The sequence below is a fragment of the Apium graveolens genome, chromosome 7 (genome assembly GCF_009905375.1).
Source record: "Apium graveolens cultivar Ventura chromosome 7, ASM990537v1, whole genome shotgun sequence".
Classification (NCBI taxonomy): domain Eukaryota; kingdom Viridiplantae; phylum Streptophyta; class Magnoliopsida; order Apiales; family Apiaceae; genus Apium; species Apium graveolens.
In genome coordinates, this window is record NC_133653.1 from 47086685 (window position 1) to 47108816 (window position 22132).

A 22132-nucleotide genomic window follows, 5' to 3' on the forward strand; every position below is an offset into this window, starting at 1 on the left:
AATTTCGGCGAGTCCTACAACGGAGGAGAAGGGGAAGGATGGTAGCAGAACAGGTGGCACTAATCGCGGAAAGGTGGTTAATAGTTCTGGTGTTTTAGGAAATATAGATAATGCAAAGGCAATTAAGGATATGGCGGTGATAGACGGAAATCTTGGGGATCGAGAGGATAATGGAGTAAAAATAGCAACGGAGGGAAATTCAAAGTATTTGAAAAATATTATGGACTTAAATGAGACAAATGGCCTTTTTATCATGGACAGAAAAGAAGGAGAGTGGAAGTATCTGATATGGAAAGCCTAATTGATAATAACGTAGCCGATGATACAGACATGGTTGATAGTCAAAAAAATGTAAACGAGAATTTAAAAAAGTTGCTGGAGGCGGGTTCTGCTCTGCAGACCCGCCCATCATTATGACAACTTTAAGTTAGAACTGCCAGGACATGGGGCTTCCTCGGAAAGTTCAGTTCCTTTATGACGTGGTGCGTCAAGAACATCCCACTTTCTTGTTTCTTTATGAGACTATGGCTAAATGATCGAGGTTGGAATGGGTGAAGAAAAAGCTTGGTTTTGAAGGTTTAATAACAGTGGATCCAGTTGGTAAAAGTGGGGGTCTCGCGCTGATGTGGAAAGAAAAAATCCAGCTGAGCTGATAGGTATGTCTAAATATCATATTGAAGTTAAAGTGAGATTGGTTGATTTGCAAGAATGGTGTTTAACAGGGTTTTATGGTGAGCCAGATAGGAATAAAAGACGAATTACTAGGGAACTTCTTCGGAATTTGGCACGGGATGCGAATCTCCCGTGGTGCGTAGTTGGTGACTTGAATAATATTATGTCTGCCAATGACAAGAAGGGAGGAGAATCGTACCCTGATTGGTTGATTGAGGGATTCAATGAAGTTATTCATGATACTAATTTAGTTGATTTGGAGTTAACTGGGCACCAATTTACTTGGAAACTGGGGAGAGATACGGATGATTGGATGGAAATTAGATTAGACAGAGCACTTACAAATGAGAGTTGGTTAAATTATTTTCCATTAGAGAAATTGTATAAGTTGGACGGAGCTCCATCTGATCATAGTGCAATTTTGTTAGTTCCTCAAATTCTGAATCGAAAGCCAAAGGTGTACCGGTTTAAGTTTGAGAATGCATGGACTACGGAACCGATGTGTGAACAGCTAGTCAGGGAGAGTTGGTTGCATAGTCAAGATAATAATATTCAGGAGAAAATCAAGATGTGTAGTGATAATTTGGCAGTGTGGGGGAAAGAGATTACAGGGAATTTTTCTGGCCGAATTAAAGAATGTAAAGCAGAGTTGAGGCGGTACAAGAAGGGATGTGATGCAGTGTCTAAAGAAAGGTACAAGATAGCAAAAGAAAAACTGGATAGCATTTTCAATCAGAGGGAGATTTTTTGGAGGCAGAGGTCGAAGCAGCTATGGCTACAAACAGGGGATAAAAATTCTAAATATTTCCACAAAATAGCTAGTGGTCGTAGGAGAAACAATCATATCCAGAGGTTGCAGGATGGAAATGGAAATTGGCTGGATTGGTAACATGGTCTGCCAGGTTTAATTTTGAGTTACTTCAATAATCTATTTACAACAACCGAGGCTGACTGGCGAGGTGTAGTGTAACACCCCCAGATCCGGGGTCGGGGATCCGGGTCGTCACGGTCTTTCTTTCCACAATATCACTTCACTTAATTAATAATAATAACCTTATGCTGTGACCCCACACTAACACACACCACAACCCGTTATAGTCTCAGAGATGAAATTTAAATAAGTACAAGTCTTTGAATCCACAATTTAAAAGTTATTACAACCCAAAATGATTACTTGATAAATTTACAGTTAATTGCCATTATCTGCCACAAGTTATAATTATACATAATTGATTCTCAAAAGTAGATGGTCTGATCTACAATAGATCTACCTCTGCAGCTATAGCAGCTACAACATCAACGGGAAGATGCGGGACGCTTCCCACGCGCTTACGCTGGGTCTGCTGGAGTCTGGCCATCTTTCCTAACTGTTGTTGTGTGATGAAGAAATAAAGCAAGGGTGAGCAGCAAGCCCACCAAAATAATATGTATAATGATTTACAATATATGAGCCTACTCATAATACTCATGAAAGTCTTGATCAAAAGAAATGAACCAAGTTTGATATCTTAATGCGATGAAGTCGCAAAATATTCAGTATATATACATATATACTTTTCAAAATATTGGAAGTCTTCTTCCATGCATAATATACACAAAATCCCAGTGTATAACTATATAAAAATATCGTTGCAAGGTGATCTCATATATCTAACCTTGTCTCAACGTTTTTCTGAAAATCTTTGTCATTCATAAGACAATTATTAATTAGATATAAGTTTAAAAGATGAGGTTACCAAATACCCCAATATACTTATATCTTTCCCAATACTACTTGAACTACCACCATTCAAGTTATAATCAGTTTCAAAAGTTCATCCCACTGATGAGACCACAAGATAAGACTTGAATAGATTCAATCTTTGAAATATTATTGAATGAAATAAAGTTACGAGATACTTTATTTAGTCCCGATATATATATATCCACATATATATATCTCTTAAACATTTCCTGGAACCTCTGTTATGTAAAGTATGAACAGAGTTTAAAACATCCAATGAATTTTGGAAAGGAAAAGAATTTTGGCATAAACCCGATATCTTGCTGATCAGGCAAAGATACCAATAAGTAACCTTTTCTACTAGTAGATGGACGAATTCCCCACTGGTCATCACCCTGGTCATAATTAAGACCTATGCTGGACTGCCACTCAGCCACTTATGCATTTGATGGACTCCCACTGAGCCACTTACACAATAATAGACCGTACCCCGGCCTGTCGCTTATGCCGACTCAATGAGATGGGCTTACTTCCCGAACGTTGGGCAAGTAATCAATTCATTTACCAAATCTGCAACCTCGTTGCGAATATAAAATACACCACAGAGCCGGACTCCCCAGGTTTTTGAGCGAGTATTTAAATCCCCTTTTAAAAAGGAAGATCTTAAATATAAAAATGAGTTTTGGGATCCGCTCTGACTTTTAAAAATCATTTTGAAGACTCGAAAACACTTTAAAGAGTGTTTGGAGTAAGACTGATTTAATGAAGTAAATCAGTCCCCAGAATATTAGAAAATATCTGAATATTATTAATTAAATAATATTCCCATAAAGAATAATCTTTATAAAAATAATTGAAGTAGAAGTATTAAATTTATACTTGAAACGAGTATTAAATAACCCAAGATATACTTATATGAAAGTATTATCTTTATTTGAATAATCGAAAATAAGTTTGATTATTTACACCTTATTCTTTAATAAAATAAAGAATATATCACAGCAAATAATCGGAGTCATAGATCCTCAAATGAATATTCAAATAATATTCAATAAATAATATAAAAGAGTCATAAGCCCTCGAATGAATATTCAAATAATATTCAATAAATAATTAAAAGGAGTCATAAGTCCCCGAATGAATATTCAAAATAATATTCATTTAAATAAATAAAAGGAGTCATAAGTCCTCGAATGAATATTCAAAATAATATTCATTTAAATAAATAAAAGGAGTCATAAGTCCTCGAATGAATATTCAAAATAATATTCATTAATAAAATAAAGTTTAAAGTTATCGAATAAACCTTATTCGATTAATAGTTTGGAAAACTATAACCATATATATATATATAAATATATATATATATATATATCCATATCCATATATACAAGATTACTCGGGATCCTCGACTCCCGGTTTTAGAAAATATTTTCACCTTTGGGTCCCTATACTAAGGGTATATGCAAGATACAACTATCCTCTAGCATAGGTATTATCAAATAACCAACAGATATAAATTTCAAGAATATGAAACAGGCATGCATATATACCATATCACATGCTACAATATATCGCAAGAATTTGCTAATAACAATCATGCACTATCGCAAGATAATGCATATACATATATTTACATCACAACAACAGTTATAACTGGTAGAAAACTTGCCTGAGCGACTGGGGTTACGAATGGCTCGGGACGAGTCTGGTAACCTATAAACAACAAGTAAGTTGGAATTAAACCAAAGTCACTTGTAAATCTATACTTTAACTAACTTAGACTCTAACGCTTGTTTTGCGCTCACTAATTCGCTTAAGTCACCCGGGTACCCTCGGCTCCACCATTTTTAATAATTTAACCTTTACGAGTTTTAAGGCGATTCCTTCGCGAGTGTCTTACCAACTGCCTAACACACTTACCATAAATGTTTCATACATTAATTAACCCTTTTTGGTCTTTAACCTATGTTTCAAAGTAAGGCGAGGGGAAAAGTTTCGTTCGCGAAACGCCGTTACTTAAAACGGTCGTTTCTCCTAAACCGTGCATCGGAATCGAACGAACTACATATCAAAACGAAGCTCGTAACATGAGCTATCTAAACATGGCAGTGGTCATAATCTAGCAGGGGGTTCTCGGGTCCTAATGTTATGCACAAAAACAGTCCAAAGAAAATCGGACATTACGACGGCTATGTTTACGCGATTTCCCAATTTTTTTACCATTCCAAATCATATCAATCCAACTACCAATCAACAAAAACTCAAGATACATATCAATGATACTGATTTCAGTCATAATAAGCTCAAGGATCTCAATCCAATCATATATTATAACATCTCCAAATTCAACTAAACTACTTAACAATTAAGCTCGAATCATGCTTATCGTTCGAATAACTACTCATCCATCCAAACCATCACCAAACTTCAACATTAAAACTTATTACTAAAGGGTGTGAAGATTTATACCTTTCTTGGAGGGTGGAAAGTTACTAGGAAGTCTTATGGAGCCTCCTACAAGCTTGATCTTTCCAAAGAAATCAAGAATGCAAAGTTAGGCTTTGAAGTTTCTAAAAGTCCGATTTAAAGAACTGTAAAAATGAGGGTCTTACCATGCTTATTTGGAAGAGACTTGTGAACAAGAGTTGTAGGCCATCTCAATACCTTTCCAAAGAGCTATAGAACACAACATTTGAGTGAGTATTGAAGGAGATATGACAATTTCAAGTTGCTGGGTTTGTTTTGGCCGAGAGCTTCTCTTCATGGGAGCAAAGTCAAATTTTTAATTTTTGTGTTATGATATTTTGCTTGGTTGATTTCCTTTTTGGCTTGGCAATTTTGATCTTTTACCATGGTAACTTTTGCATGGCCAAGAATCAACCAACAACACACTTCTTTTTGTCATGCTTATGTCACCATGCTTGTGTCACCTTTTTAACACATGTCCTTTCCTTGTGGTTTGATGATGTCATAATCCTTGGCTTCTTGTACAAGCTTGTCTCTTGGTCGCTTATTTGTTTTACGGTTCGCTTAACTTTCGTTCTCGTTCGTCGTTTGAGGGATCATATCTGGGATCTTATTACTTGGGTTCCCCTAAAGCTTTCTCAATATTTTATATTCCTTTTATGATCCTCTCTTATAATCCTTGAATTTAAATCCTTTTAATCATGTTACCTTATACTCATTTCTTTCGGTATCTGGTGGATTTTCGGGAAAAATCAAAGTGTCCGGATTCGAATTTTAACGACCTTTACATACACTCATTTACTTTATGGAATACTAATACGATCTTAGAATTTCCATAAAAGTACTCCTATATAGTGTGGTCTGAAAAGTTTTCTCGTTCAGCAAAAACACTATTCATAAGGGTTTCAAAATTTCCAAAAAATTGGGGTTATTACAGTCTCCCCTCCTTAAAAGGATTCCGTCCCGGAATCAGATAGAAAGTGAATAGGGATACTCTCTTAGCATTGCACTTTCTAACTCTCGAGTAAATTTTCCCACATTGTGGTTCTACCATCAAACTCTTACTAGTTTGATAACCCTTCTCCTAAGCACTCGTTCCTTTTTACTTTATACCCTTCCTGGTTGCTCCATATAGGTTACGTCTGGTTGCATATCTATGCGCTCATATGCCTCTATTTATCTGGCATCCGAATTACACTTCCTTATCATTGATACGTGGAACACGTTATGAACTTGCTACATGTTCGGGGTTAGGGCTAGCTCATATGCTAACTTCCCAAACGTCTTAATATATCCAAGGGTCCAACAAATTGTAGAATTAGCTTTCCTTTCTTTCCGAACCTCATCAATCCTTTCCAAGGGATACCTATAACATTACTAGGTCCCCTATTTCATACTCTTTATCCTTTCGTGTCAAATCAACATACTTATCATGTCCATTTTGGGCTACTACCAGCCGTCCTCTGATTAGATCTATCATATCCTTGGTCCTTTGGACTACTGCGGGTCCGAGCATCTTACGCTCTACAACTTCATCCTAACATAAGGGAGATCGACATTATCTTCCCTCAAGAATCTCATAAGGCGACATCTCGATAATGACATATGATCTATTATCGTAAGATAACTCAATCCGAATTAAGTGATCATTCTAAATTCTTTCAAGTCTATTGCACAGACTCTCATTATAGCTTTTAGCATTAGAACTTTTGCTTCTCAATACTCATTCTTTTCCAGTTCGTAATCGCTATCACCTTCCGTTCCTAATATTATACTGGTTATACTTTTGCTCGTTAGCGTTCTATAACCTTTTAATAACCACGTCAACCTTAGTATCACGAATATGTTCCCATTCCGCATACTACCACCACTTTATTACTCCTTTTTCAGTTGTTTCTATTTTCCAAAATTTGATCAATCAAATAGAAGTAAAGGAATTTGTTGAGAGATCACTATGATCATGAACACTTGTTATATTGCATAGTTAGTACAGAAGGTGGCCAGCCTTTAGTACTTGACAAGCAATTAAACAATAGCTGGTATCCTACTCGGCTTCTATCACACAGATAGATAGTCATTCGGCAATACCTCCCCTTTTGGAAGGGTTGTTCTTCTCAGCTTACATGAAATGAAAAGAAGAGAAAAGAACGAACTGAAGAGAATTGTATATATGAAAAAAATATACTGCCACAAAATATCTGGCTTGGAACCTACCTCTGAACTATAGAGGTTTGTCATAGGAGAACAAAACATATACGTATTTATATCAGCATCAAGCATTATAGCCTCGTATTTCCCATGCCTAAATATTTTCGCTATCCCGTCCATCATTCTATGGACCCACACTCTTCCTTGAGCTTATACATAATCACCTTTGAAACTCCCTCGACATCGAAAATCGAATCTGGGATCTCATTCTAGACATCATCGTTACTTGAATTCTATGCTTGCACCGCAACCTTCCCCGTATAATAATACGACTCTCTATTGATAAGAAAGAATAATTATTCACTAGGTAGATACTCTACTTAATTAGTCTATCAATGATAACTTATACACTACCACTACCCGATTAGTGGTACTCAATCTCAACACCCATTCCAATACAACTCTCACGGTTGTAATCAGCTCATTAATCGCAGAATCATTACTGCCTTACTATGGTCCACCACTGACCTACTGTAGTCATTCATTTTCCATGAAGTCTTAATAACTAACCATACGGAATCCATACATCTCGTATCTAATCCTTCTAAGGAGGTAACATAATCACCATTCATGATTCATGAAGAACACTCCTGATCCTGACATACATACATGACATGAAGCAAATAAAAGTGCAGAAGAGTTTCAATCAAAGCAACGATAGCAGGTTAATACCATTCTTAATCATATGCCTTCAATAGAAGACTTAACTCAAAGGTTTGTTTGGTCCTTTTTGAAACATGGTCCTGGCTTATCTCAAGATAGGACCTTCTAAGATAGATAGCCCGTTCATGGCGATTACACAATTTAAACCTTTACCAACTACTATTACGGTTGGGTATTGCACAGTCATCAGAAGGAATGTCAATCTTCCAAACCATAATTCAACCTTCACATTTTTAACCATCATCACTGTATTCTTTTGGCACACGCGCCTATAATTATCCACTTACCTTTAAAGTGTCGGCCACCTCTTTGGCCTTTCCTGATAGTAAAATTTCCTTACAGTCAATGTCATTTTAACCACCTCCAAATAAATTTTCTACCTTATTTCCGATCACTGCTTGAGTGAAGATGTTTTCCTTAAAATCAGATGGGAAAGAAAAAAAATTTCCATTTTTCCATAAGTTATCCCCTCAGTCTTTAGAGGTTAATCACTGTCATGACTGACTCTCAATCATAATTAGAACATCTTTTATCTTAAGTCCTAATTGCCCTGAACAATTTCGACCATTACTGGTTCGATCCATACTTTCTCGTGGTTTAACACGTGCCCCACTTGGCAACATTATAATTATGTCATATTTCCTTTATCAACATTTTTATTCTTGAGAATTTTGAATATTACCTTTCTCCTTGTAAAACCTCTAAGGTTATCCTTCAATCATCCCTCCTGTATTCCCTAGATACAGGGCATATCAAAATACCATTCACTATTACTAGAACCATTGTCTATATACTTCTGAAAAATTTCTCCACTGATCCTTAAAGGTTGTTGTTATCTTAATCATTTCCAATTCATACTGTCAAAACTCATACTATCCCTATTAAGGGTGAAATGCCAACCTTTATGCATTCCCCTAGGATTCGTTTTAAGTTACCGATGTTCTATCCTTAATTCCACCTCTAAAAAGGTACAAGCATCCTTCCATGGATAAATAAAGTCATATATCCCTGATAAGGGTATCTTGTTCAATCATTTCCACCACGATAGTCTATACCTAACTTCATAATAGCATCCTTATTCAAATTAAGGTCAATCCATATGGCCTCCAAAAGATAACAACGGTTATCCGCTTGTCTTTCCTGATTTGGTAATGATCACATGGATGATCTGGAAGATATTGGTCGTGTTCAACGTGAACTTCTTCTTAATAAATCCTTATTTACTTTTGTTGTTTATCTCAACAGTCACCTCAATGTTGGTATATCTTTCATACCTGGCGTCTCCCTTCCTGGGTATCATGCCACCGGTCTTACACTTCACATTCTTGAAGGTCACTTCCTTCATCCAATTTTCCTAATTTCTTACTTCCTTGTCTCCTCAGTCTATCCGCGTCTCACTATTTATCCTTCGAACTATCTCAATGTTTCCTCGAATCCTCCCAACTTAAAGGGGGTACAATATATGTATCTCTTATGCCTTCAACTATCAATTTTAACTCATGGTGAATCATCCTCATCCTGACAATTACATACTTTTCTATGTCTATTGCTACGAGTCTTTAGGGTTTCCTCATACCCAACTCCCTTATCATACCTCAAACTCTATTGCCTTTATATTCCTTTCCACTTCAGTTTCTTTTTATTTTCCTTTCTCTTATCATTATTTCATGAACTAACACAACATAAGTATTGATTTCAAACATCCCGTCATTCTGGATTCGCGTCTTCAGAACGAATCTTAACAACTTTTACAGCTTAGATTCATAATTCATCATACTCGTCTTCCTTTGTTTTGGCTCTAAAGCTTTTACATTATCTCCATAACCTTGGGAAGTACTTTCCTGAAAACAATTGACTGAACTTAAATCAATTTATTATAATCTCTTGCTCCGTGCCTTCCTTGGCCTTTCACCAGCGGGTGGTCTCTCTCTTAGGAGGGTGAGTGATACAAACAGTCTTTTGTGGTTCATCAATCATTTTGAATCTCAAATGATTCCTATATTTCCTTTAGCCAGGCTCTTGCCTCGGCTGGGTCAGCCTGTTCCTTGGAACTCTGAGAGCTTAGCGATTTAAAGGTCCTGAAAGAATTTCTCACCTAACTGTCTCCTCAGGGTGGTGGTTGGGGATAATAGTCTAAGTTCTCTTTAGACAGGTCCATGAATTGCCGTATAGGAGTACCGTCTCGGGTCTCCTTTCCTTACTCGACTTTCTGTTTCCTTAGTATGAAATGTTCCATCCTACTCCCCATAATTGGGGTCATCTTTTAATTTAAAATCCTCATTTTCCACTCCATTATGTCATGGGTTCCTTCTATCTTGATGGCGACCTCCCTGACTATCACGTTCAGGGTTTGCTCTAAATCTTATTCCTCAAACTATGGCTCTCATCTAAGTTCTCATCCTTACGCTCTTGAACTTTTGGAACCCAAATTCTATAGGAATACCTCATTATTCCCTTATCATCTTTCTCAGTATTAATCTCATATTTATTTGTTGGCTCTCTGCCTTCATTCATCACCTTTTTCTGGCACAATATGCTCTTTTCCAATAATTCGGTCTCTATTGCAATTTCAAACAGCTTTTCGGTACCGGCTCCGGTTACCTTCACTACTATTTCCATTTTCTCAAAATCTCTTATCACTTCTCCCAAAGACATTATCATCTTGAGTCTCTCCTTTTTACTAAGGGCATAAGCCACCATATTGGCTTTCCCCGAATGATAAAGAATCTCCCAATCATAATTCTTGATTAGCTCTAACTGCCTCCTCTGGAATATGTTGAGCTCTTTCTACGTGAAAATGTACTAGAGCACTTATGGCTTAGGTAATTCTCGCACTTCTCTCCATACAAGTAGTGCCTCCGATCTTTAGGGTAAAACTATTGCCACGAGCCTAAGCTCATGGGCGGGGATATCGAATTTCATATTACCTTAATTGTCTTGACGCAGACGCGATTATCTTGTTGTGCTATATAAGAAGCACCCTAATTTCTTATGCGAAGCGTCACTTACAAATCACAAAATCTCATTTTCCATCCGGCAACGCCAACATAGGGAACGTCACCAACCTTTGCTTCGGTTCTTAAAAGTTGTTCCCACATTTCTCTGTCCATTCGAACTTCTCAGTCTTACGAGTAAGCCGCGTTAAAGGGGCTACTATCTTTACAAACTTGAACGAACCTCCGGTAGTGACCGGTCAATCCTACCTCTGGTAGTCGACCAAACCATGGTCATCAATTCATCAGTGGTCCTTTATCCAATCCTATCAGGATTCTCCATGGGATCCTCCTCAACAACTATCCCTTCTAGGACAACATCCTCAACCGCTAAATCCTCAATATCAACATCATCCGGTCCTGCATTAGGACACTCTATCGGATCCACAATCCGATCTCCAATTAGTAATAAAATATCATCGCGATGTTGCTCCTCAACCTCAGGGTTCGGAGTCCCGCTACCATATACGATAACGAACTACGCTCCTATCACGATATTTATAAGGGTTCCCATAAGGGTTTTAACTGTCAGTATTACGTTAGGTAGCCCGACTATGAACTTGGCAAGAGTTCTTATTATCTTTGTGAACTTATTATCTTAACGTCACATCATCTCTGAGGTTTATAACGCTTAGCTCTGATACCATTTCTGTAACACCCCCAGATCCGGGGTCGGGGATCCGGGTCGTCACGGTCTTTCTTTCCACAATATCACTTCACTTAATTAATAATAATAACCTTATGCTGTGACCCCACACTAACACACACCACAACCCGTTATAGTCTCAGAGATGAAATTTAAATAAGTACAAGTCTTTGAATCCACAATTTAAAAGTTATTACAACCCAAAATGATTACTTGATAAATTTACAGTTAATTGCCATTATCTGCCACAAGTTATAATTATACATAATTGATTCTCAAAAGTAGATGGTCTGATCTACAATAGATCTACCTCTGCAGCTATAGCAGCTACAACATCAACGGGAAGATGCGGGACGCTTCCCACGCGCTTACGCTGGGTCTGCTGGAGTCTGGCCATCTTTCCTAACTGTTGTTGTGTGATGAAGAAATAAAGCAAGGGTGAGCAGCAAGCCCACCAAAATAATATGTATAATGATTTACAATATATGAGCCTACTCATAATACTCATGAAAGTCTTGATCAAAAGAAATGAACCAAGTTTGATATCTTAATGCGATGAAGTCGCAAAATATTCAGTATATATACATATATACTTTTCAAAATATTGGAAGTCTTCTTCCATGCATAATATACACAAAATCCCAGTGTATAACTATATAAAAATATCGTTGCAAGGTGATCTCATATATCTAACCTTGTCTCAACGTTTTTCTGAAAATCTTTGTCATTCATAAGACAATTATTAATTAGATATAAGTTTAAAAGATGAGGTTACCAAATACCCCAATATACTTATATCTTTCCCAATACTACTTGAACTACCACCATTCAAGTTATAATCAGTTTCAAAAGTTCATCCCACTGATGAGACCACAAGATAAGACTTGAATAGATTCAATCTTTGAAATATTATTGAATGAAATAAAGTTACGAGATACTTTATTTAGTCCCGATATATATATATCCACATATATATATCTCTTAAACATTTCCTGGAACCTCTGTTATGTAAAGTATGAACAGAGTTTAAAACATCCAATGAATTTTGGAAAGGAAAAGAATTTTGGCATAAACCCGATATCTTGCTGATCAGGCAAAGATACCAATAAGTAACCTTTTCTACTAGTAGATGGACGAATTCCCCACTGGTCATCACCCTGGTCATAATTAAGACCTATGCTGGACTGCCACTCAGCCACTTATGCATTTGATGGACTCCCACTGAGCCACTTACACAATAATAGACCGTACCCCGGCCTGTCGCTTATGCCGACTCAATGAGATGGGCTTACTTCCCGAACGTTGGGCAAGTAATCAATTCATTTACCAAATCTGCAACCTCGTTGCGAATATAAAATACACCACAGAGCCGGACTCCCCAGGTTTTTGAGCGAGTATTTAAATCCCCTTTTAAAAAGGAAGATCTTAAATATAAAAATGAGTTTTGGGATCCGCTCTGACTTTTAAAAATCATTTTGAAGACTCGAAAACACTTTAAAGAGTGTTTGGAGTAAGACTGATTTAATGAAGTAAATCAGTCCCCAGAATATTAGAAAATATCTGAATATTATTAATTAAATAATATTCCCATAAAGAATAATCTTTATAAAAATAATTGAAGTAGAAGTATTAAATTTATACTTGAAACGAGTATTAAATAACCCAAGATATACTTATATGAAAGTATTATCTTTATTTGAATAATCGAAAATAAGTTTGATTATTTACACCTTATTCTTTAATAAAATAAAGAATATATCACAGCAAATAATCGGAGTCATAGATCCTCAAATGAATATTCAAATAATATTCAATAAATAATATAAAAGAGTCATAAGCCCTCGAATGAATATTCAAATAATATTCAATAAATAATTAAAAGGAGTCATAAGTCCCCGAATGAATATTCAAAATAATATTCATTTAAATAAATAAAAGGAGTCATAAGTCCTCGAATGAATATTCAAAATAATATTCATTTAAATAAATAAAAGGAGTCATAAGTCCTCGAATGAATATTCAAAATAATATTCATTAATAAAATAAAGTTTAAAGTTATCGAATAAACCTTATTCGATTAATAGTTTGGAAAACTATAACCATATATATATATATATAAATATATATATATATATATATATATATCCATATCCATATATACAAGATTACTCGGGATCCTCGACTCCCGGTTTTAGAAAATATTTTCACCTTTGGGTCCCTATACTAAGGGTATATGCAAGATACAACTATCCTCTAGCATAGGTATTATCAAATAACCAACAGATATAAATTTCAAGAATATGAAACAGGCATGCATATATACCATATCACATGCTACAATATATCGCAAGAATTTGCTAATAACAATCATGCACTATCGCAAGATAATGCATATACATATATTTACATCACAACAACAGTTATAACTGGTAGAAAACTTGCCTGAGCGACTGGGGTTACGAATGGCTCGGGACGAGTCTGGTAACCTATAAACAACAAGTAAGTTGGAATTAAACCAAAGTCACTTGTAAATCTATACTTTAACTAACTTAGACTCTAACGCTTGTTTTGCGCTCACTAATTCGCTTAAGTCACCCGGGTACCCTCGGCTCCACCATTTTTAATAATTTAACCTTTACGAGTTTTAAGGCGATTCCTTCGCGAGTGTCTTACCAACTTCCTAACACACTTACCATAAATGTTTCATACATTAATTAACCCTTTTTGGTCTTTAACCTATGTTTCAAAGTAAGGCGAGGGGAAAAGTTTCGTTCGCGAAACGCCGTTACTTAAAACGGTCGTTTCTCCTAAACCGTGCATCGGAATCGAACGAACTACATATCAAAACGAAGCTCGTAACATGAGCTATCTAAACATGGCAGTGGTCATAATCTAGCAGGGGGTTCTCGGGTCCTAATGTTATGCACAAAAACAGTCCAAAGAAAATCGGACATTACGACGGCTATGTTTACGCGATTTCCCAATTTTTTTACCATTCCAAATCATATCAATCCAACTACCAATCAACAAAAACTCAAGATACATATCAATGATACTGATTTCAGTCATAATAAGCTCAAGGATCTCAATCCAATCATATATTATAACATCTCCAAATTCAACTAAACTACTTAACAATTAAGCTCGAATCATGCTTATCGTTCGAATAACTACTCATCCATCCAAACCATCACCAAACTTCAACATTAAAACTTATTACTAAAGGGTGTGAAGATTTATACCTTTCTTGGAGGGTGGAAAGTTACTAGGAAGTCTTATGGAGCCTCCTACAAGCTTGATCTTTCCAAAGAAATCAAGAATGCAAAGTTAGGCTTTGAAGTTTCTAAAAGTCCGATTTAAAGAACTGTAAAAATGAGGGTCTTACCATGCTTATTTGGAAGAGACTTGTGAACAAGAGTTGTAGGCCATCTCAATACCTTTCCAAAGAGCTATAGAACACAACATTTGAGTGAGTATTGAAGGAGATATGACAATTTCAAGTTGCTGGGTTTGTTTTGGCCGAGAGCTTCTCTTCATGGGAGCAAAGTCAAATTTTTAATTTTTGTGTTATGATATTTTGCTTGGTTGATTTCCTTTTTGGCTTGGCAATTTTGATCTTTTACCATGGTAACTTTTGCATGGCCAAGAATCAACCAACAACACACTTCTTTTTGTCATGCTTATGTCACCATGCTTGTGTCACCTTTTTAACACATGTCCTTTCCTTGTGGTTTGATGATGTCATAATCCTTGGCTTCTTGTACAAGCTTGTCTCTTGGTCGCTTATTTGTTTTACGGTTCGCTTAACTTTCGTTCTCGTTCGTCGTTTGAGGGATCATATCTGGGATCTTATTACTTGGGTTCCCCTAAAGCTTTCTCAATATTTTATATTCCTTTTATGATCCTCTCTTATAATCCTTGAATTTAAATCCTTTTAATCATGTTACCTTATACTCATTTCTTTCGGTATCTGGTGGATTTTCGGGAAAAATCAAAGTGTCCGGATTCGAATTTTAACGACCTTTACATACACTCATTTACTTTATGGAATACTAATATGATCTTAGAATTTCCATAAAAGTACTCCTATATAGTGTGGTCTGAAAAGTTTTCTCGTTCAGCAAAAACACTATTCATAAGGGTTTCAAAATTTCCAAAAAAATTGGGGTTATTACATGTAGTCGATTGTGTTTCAAAGACAATAACGGAGGTTCAAAATGATGAGTTACTTAGCCCAGTTCTAGAGGAGGAGATCAAAACGACGTTATTTCAAATGAATCCGGACAAAGCTCCGGGCCCGGACGGTATGACTCCGGCATTTTTCCAACGGCATTGGAAAATTGTTGGGACAGATGTAGTGAAGATGGTGCAAGATTTCTTCATGACAGGTACTTTAAATCCTGATTTGAATGCCACTAACATAGTTTTGATTCCGAAAAAGAAATGTCCAGTGCTAATTAGTGATTTAAGGCCAATATCCTTATGCAAAGTTTTAGTAAAGATAATAACGAAGGTGGCTGCAAATCGACTGAAAAGGACTTTGGAGTCGGTTATATCTGAAAATCAAAGTGCCTTTATGCCGGGAAGGTTAATTACATACAATGTCATGGTATCTTATGAAGTCATGCATTTCTTGAAGCGAAAAAGAAGAGGCAAGGAAGGTCATATGGCTATTAAACTTGACATGAGTAAAGCGTATGACAGAATTGAATGGAGTTTATTCAGGGCAATATTGATCAAAATGGGCTACAATGACTGGTGGGTTCATTTAATCCTAACTTGTGTGAGCACGTGTTAGGTCACACACACTGTAGAAGGGGGTTGAATACAGTGTATAGCACAATCAAATCGAATTCAAAGAATAAAAGTAACAGAAAACAAATTTTATTAAACTTTGTTACAATGTAGAACTGTCCTCTCTCAGTGATGAAGAAATATCACGAGAGCTGCTAGGGTTACAATGAATAATATTCTCGATAATGATAACACTTTCAGTGTAAACCCTATGTCTGTGTTTATATATCACACAGTTACAAGATAATCGCTAATTGATATGGAATATAATTCTGCTTCCTAAAATATATCAATCAGTTATCTTTTCTTCCAAGTATTCCATTCTTCACATAATTCCTTCTTCATGCATATCTCTTCTTACGTTTGTCTTGATCTTCTTTCCTTTAAATCAGCCGCCTTCCTTATCTGAAAGTTTCCTTTAAGTCCTGATATTATGTCCTGATAATTATCTCCTAAATCTTAAGTACTGATAAGTTAAGTTCTAACTTCAGTATAAGTGCTGATTTCAGTTAAGTACTGATTTGTCCTGTTTAAGTAAGATCTGAAAACTAAACATAAATTATATTAGACATGACATTATCAAATATATCTAACAATCTCCCCCAACTTGTAAATTATCATAATATACAAGTTTAACAGATATTTGATGATGTCAAAAACATTAAGTACAAATGCATGAGAATTTGACTAGATAACTACAACTTACAGTCCTTAAAGCTTTACCAACTTTAACTTCTGATAACAACTTCAGTCTGTATACATATCAGAATTTGAGCAGTTATAGATCTTGACTTGGCTTCATTTTCTGATCTCTTTGATGTCAGGAGTTGTTCTGAGATAGTTCTTTAACAAACATCTCACAGCATATCTGAGTTCATCAATCATCCTCCTTTTTGCATCTTTGAGTTCTGCAGTATCTTCACCAGTTTGGAAGATTGCATATCTGAGATCATTAATTTTTGCTTTTCTCAACTCCTGATCTAGTCTTATGACATAGGCTTTGTCAGACTCTAGATTGAATCCAAGTCCCTTAATACCAAGATATGTTCTGATCGTTGCAGTATTAGGCTTCATATCAACAATATCACCCTTGTGATCTCTGTACTTGGGACAGTATGTGCTGTAAGACTTTACAGAATAAAGCCTTTTCTGTCTCTGAATTTGAGTCTTCAAATAACTTGCAGCACTTTCTGTTATTCTGTCATTCACTTGAAGTAAGAATAAAACATGTTCTAGTTCCTCAAAATACTTCAGTGGTATAGCATTTTCCCTTATATGGTAAACCCTTCCATCTGTCATAAAATATAACCAGATGTGTTCTTTCAAGAAGGTATGGTAGACCATCTGTACATATTCTAGTTGATTCAATCTTTCAGGAGTTGCTCCAACACCTGGTTCACTTAAGGAAGTTAGATCATTGGTTGTGTTCTGCACTCTTCTTTCATCAGCACTACCCAATCCAGATTTATCTCTTGCTTCCTTTCCAGTAACCACTCTTGCTTCAAAACCACTTGTTGCAGTCTTCAAAGGTTGAGTCTATTTGGCTTTAGTGAATCCTGGTAGGAGTAACTTTGAGGATTTAACATGAGTAATGTCAGAGGTTTCCTTTGACTTATCTTCTGATATCAAGTCAACTTGAGCTATGTCAGAGGTTGCTTGCTTCATTGTTATATCAGAACTAACTATATCTTGTCTCTGAACAACTTGAGCCATGTCAGAGGTTGTTTTAGAAATCTGACTTGAAGTCAGAGTAAGATCAACATCTTAACAGAAATTTCTTCATCCATAGGAGGCACATAAACCTTTACAGGTTCACCAACTTTTTCTTTGCCCTTGGACCTTGGATCTATCTGCATTTGTGATTTGGCCTTGGTTACCACAGGATTTGTCCTTTCTTTTATCACAATGCCTTTAGCCGTAGGAAGTTTCTTTTTAACAACAGAAGCTTCAGATTTGGAGTTGACCTTTTCTAACTTAAGTCTAGCTTCTTCTTCCATTAGACTCTCAAAGCCCATTCCTGGATTTTCTTTCAGAAATAACTGTCTTGAAATTTCTTCATCAAGATCCAAAAGTTCATCAGAACTTATCCTTTTACCAGTATCATAAGTCATTCTTCTCCCAGTATCAGAACTTGTTCTATAACTTGTAGTTCCGGCTCTACTTGATGAGAGACCTCCACCTTGACCACGACCTCCACCCATTCCAGAGTTTCCCGGGTCATTACCATCTTCCTTTTTCTTCAGTGTCTTATCAGGTTTGCATTTGGACTTAATTACTTTCTCCCCCTTTTTGGCATCGGCAGGTAAAAGAAGAGAGTGAAGCAATTCCACTGAGGATTGGATCTCATTGAGTTGAGATTGCTGAGAAGCTTGATTTTTCAAAATTTCATCAATCTGAGACTATTGCTTCTCTTGGGTTTTCTCAATGTTGGTAATTTGGTCAAAGGAAGGTTTGAAAAACCTTTTCTTGTCCAACTTGACAAGTGTATCTTGCTGCATTAAAGATTCTTGAATCTTGTCCACTTTGGCCTGAGTTACAGACTGTTGACCTTGAAGGTGCCTTGTAGTAAGTGCAGTAACTCTTAGCTGTGTCTTGAAATCTTCATTGACTAACAACTCATCAGCTTTTGCCAAATGATCAGCAAAAATCTTTTCTGTAGGAATAAAGGTAAATGAGTTTCACTCCTTAGTCCACTCCTGTCCTCTAGGAGTTTCACTCCAAGGTACTGGTGCTTCCCCTATAACAAACTTTTTGACTATTTCAGCCTTCAAAGGAGCTTGCAGAGGTGCATGTCCAGAAGGACCAGCTGCATCAGCATCTAAATTTGTAGCAGCATTACCAGTCGCATCAACATTTGCAGCATCAGAACTTACAGAGTCATCAGCTTCAGCATCTTCTGATACAAGAACAGTATGAGAAGCTATGGATGCTTCAACATCATCCTCTAAGGACTGATCTCCAACTAAGTTCTGATCAACATCCATATTCTGATGCTCACCTAAAATCTGATCTTCAGTATCTAGATGCAGAGAAGGTGTTGTAGGCAATTCTGGATGAAAATTAACATCAGGAATTGGTGTTGTTGGTGGAGTGACTTCACTTGTTGGAGCTTCTACATGCAAAACTTGAGGCACTTCCAAGTTATGACTGTCAATTTTATCTTTTGGCACCTGGGTATCAGCATATATTGGAGATACTGAAGGTGTATATGAGTGGATATTGGCTCATGTAGTGGTGAGTGATGAGTAGCATGAGGGTCTGAATCTGCACTAGGAGAATTGTGAGCTTCAACAGGGTCTTGTGAGATCAGAGATTCCTGATCCCCTTCCTTAGCTGCTGCTTCCATTCCTTTACCAGAATCTTCAGGCCTTTTTGCCAATGTTTTGAATCTTTTAGCTTTTAAGGTGACTGTGGGAGCTTTATCATCAAAATTATGCTTTCTAAGCCTTTTTAGAGGCCTAGAACTCCCAATATCATCATCCTTCTGAGAAGAGACCTTCTCAGCTTCTTAAACAACAGGTTCTGATACAGGAACCTGTTCCTCAGCATCTGATTCATCTCGCAGAATGAATCTTCTTCTCTTCTGTTGAGTCTGAGGTACTTTCTTAGTCCTCTTAGATTTGGAAGATGAAGGCTGCACTGTAGGGTCTGATGGTTGAGGTTGAGAAGTTTGTGGTGGTTGAGTAGAGGTGGTAGGTGCTGATGGATGAGGTTTAGATGGTTGAACATCAGGATATAATGCAGTGTACTTAACAGGATCATAGGTTATTAAGGCTTGTTTGATAGATAAAGGAATTAAGAGGGGTCTTAACACAGCCTTCTTATTATCAGTAGATAATAAGTCAGTAAAAGCTCTTTTAGCTATTCTGAATGATGAAATTAATTCACCATAACCTTGGGGCTTATTATCACAACAGAAACTATAAATAAGCTGACAGAATCTAGGAAAATAAACAATAGATCTATCTTCATTCATTCTGTCCCCAATAAAACCTAAGACAACACTTGCATAGTCAAAATCAGTTTGATTTATGAGAGCATACCCGATTTGTTGGCTGAAAATGGGAATTGCATCAAAAATTGGAACATTTTTTTGCAAAGGCTTTAGTTATGCAATCAAAGAAGAAACTCCATTCCCTCCTAATGAAAGATCTCTTCAACTGGCCCAGCTTTGCCAATGTTTTTTCATATCCCAGACTGGCCATCATGTTTTGAAGAACTGGCTCATCAACAGTAGAGTAAACACAGTTCTCAAGTAGCTGCAGTGCTTGTCGAACTGTAGACAAAGTCACAACATACTCATCCTCCCCAGATGAAAAAATGATACTTGGGGACCCTTGAACACCACCATCATCATACACACCGCTTCTCCAGAACTCCAGTACTTGAGTACCAGAAACTGCTTCGGGTTGAGTCAGAGCATACCCAATATCAGAACTAGCAAGAAAGTCCTGAATGAAATGAAGTTCAGAGGGTGCTTCTGACTTGCTAAGAATAGCAGAGAAGTTATTAGGAACAAACGTTGCTTCATCGAAGATTATGTCCTTTGGTGCCATGAGAATTTGTGAGAATGAAAGTTGCCTGTAAGGTGTTTGAGAAAATGTCTGTATGAAAAATCGTCAGTAGATGAGAGAGAATAGAAGTAAAGAGAGAGAGATAAAATGTGAAAGTAAATAAAAGATTTTACAATCTTTTTTCTCTTTTACTTATACACGGTAGAAAAAGTAACCGTTGGGACACCTGTCAGACATGCAGCAGTAAAAGATAATTAATGGGTACGTGTATTCAGTAATCATTACTTATCACATGCAGTTTTTCAAGGAAAAACCGTTCCACTTACCTAGTAATCCCATTAATTAAGGTAGTTCAGTTTTATTTTATAATTTAAAACTGTTCCCACTTGATAAATTTTTTTATCACTGCGTGACCAATATTCTGTAAAAGTATGACAAATGAGAGAATAACCAAAAATAAATCAAGTAAATAAATCCTGCCACGTCAGAGTCAGAACTTGATTTGTATCAGAGCTTGAAGGTCATCAGAATATGGTTAGTATCAGGATTTAACATGTTATCAGAATATCAAATGACTTAGAGACAAAATCTTGCATAAATATAAAATTTCATTAATATATTTAGCAAATACTTTTCATGAAATTCAAATTACATGCTGAAAAGTACAAGATTGTCCTAAGCTACAAATCCTAACATCAACAGCTTTTGTCCTAAGCTAAGAAGCCAGACAAAGCTGACGGTGGAGAGAAACAGGTAGGAGAAATTATTTCTTCTTCCTACTCTCAACAAAAAGAACAGCAAGATGAATAATACGCTCCTGCTGTCGGAGAGCTTCCAGCCGTTCCTCTTCCAGTCGTTCAAGATGGCGATGGTAGCCCATGTAGAAGAACAAGAGGTCTGTGAGGACCTCTTGGGGAACCGAGTCCCAAATTTCATCAGGAATGGCAGTAACATGCCATTCCTGCTGCCATTCTATACACCTCATATTAACAGTGAAGGTGTCATTGTTCAGAACTAAGTTGTAATGAACCATGGTTGTGATGAGTGAAAAAGAAATGAGTAGGAGGGTTTGAGAGAAAATGAGAGATGTGATGGCTGGAAAGAGGTGTTGGTTTATATAGCCAATAGAATGCCAAAAGACGCAAGGAAAATTGAATGATTATAGGTAGAAATAATTCTACCTCGTCTCCCTAGACTGATGAGAATAAAAACAGCCATTGGAAGTGTAAAACAGGATTTAATGTGCACAAGAAACAAGTAAAAATTACTGTGCATAGACGTGTACCACTAACCCAAATTATATTGACTGTTAATATCTCACCCAAACATATTCTGATTTTAAATAAGACTATTTCATATTTTAATCACAAATAAGTCAAGTAAAGAATTAGAGTGTAACATCAGAACTTAGACTTATATCAGAACTTAACAGTCATCATAACATGATTTC

General features: G+C 36.5%; 1 protein-coding gene across 1 annotated transcript; it reads left to right on the forward strand.

Moving 5' to 3' along the window:
- The first annotated feature begins 658 nt into the window (after nucleotides 1-658).
- On the forward strand, nucleotides 659-1561 carry LOC141673577 (uncharacterized). Its single transcript, XM_074480330.1, has one exon. The coding sequence runs from the start codon at nucleotides 659-661 to the stop codon at nucleotides 1559-1561; it is 903 nt and encodes a 300-aa protein (XP_074336431.1).
- Nucleotides 1562-22132: the final 20571 nt, after the last annotated feature.

Bases quoted from the DNA above. Each gene is read 5' to 3' on its own strand.
- LOC141673577 (XM_074480330.1), top strand. From the start codon at position 659: ATGTCTAAATATCATATTGAAGTTAAAGTGAGATTGGTTGATTTGCAA.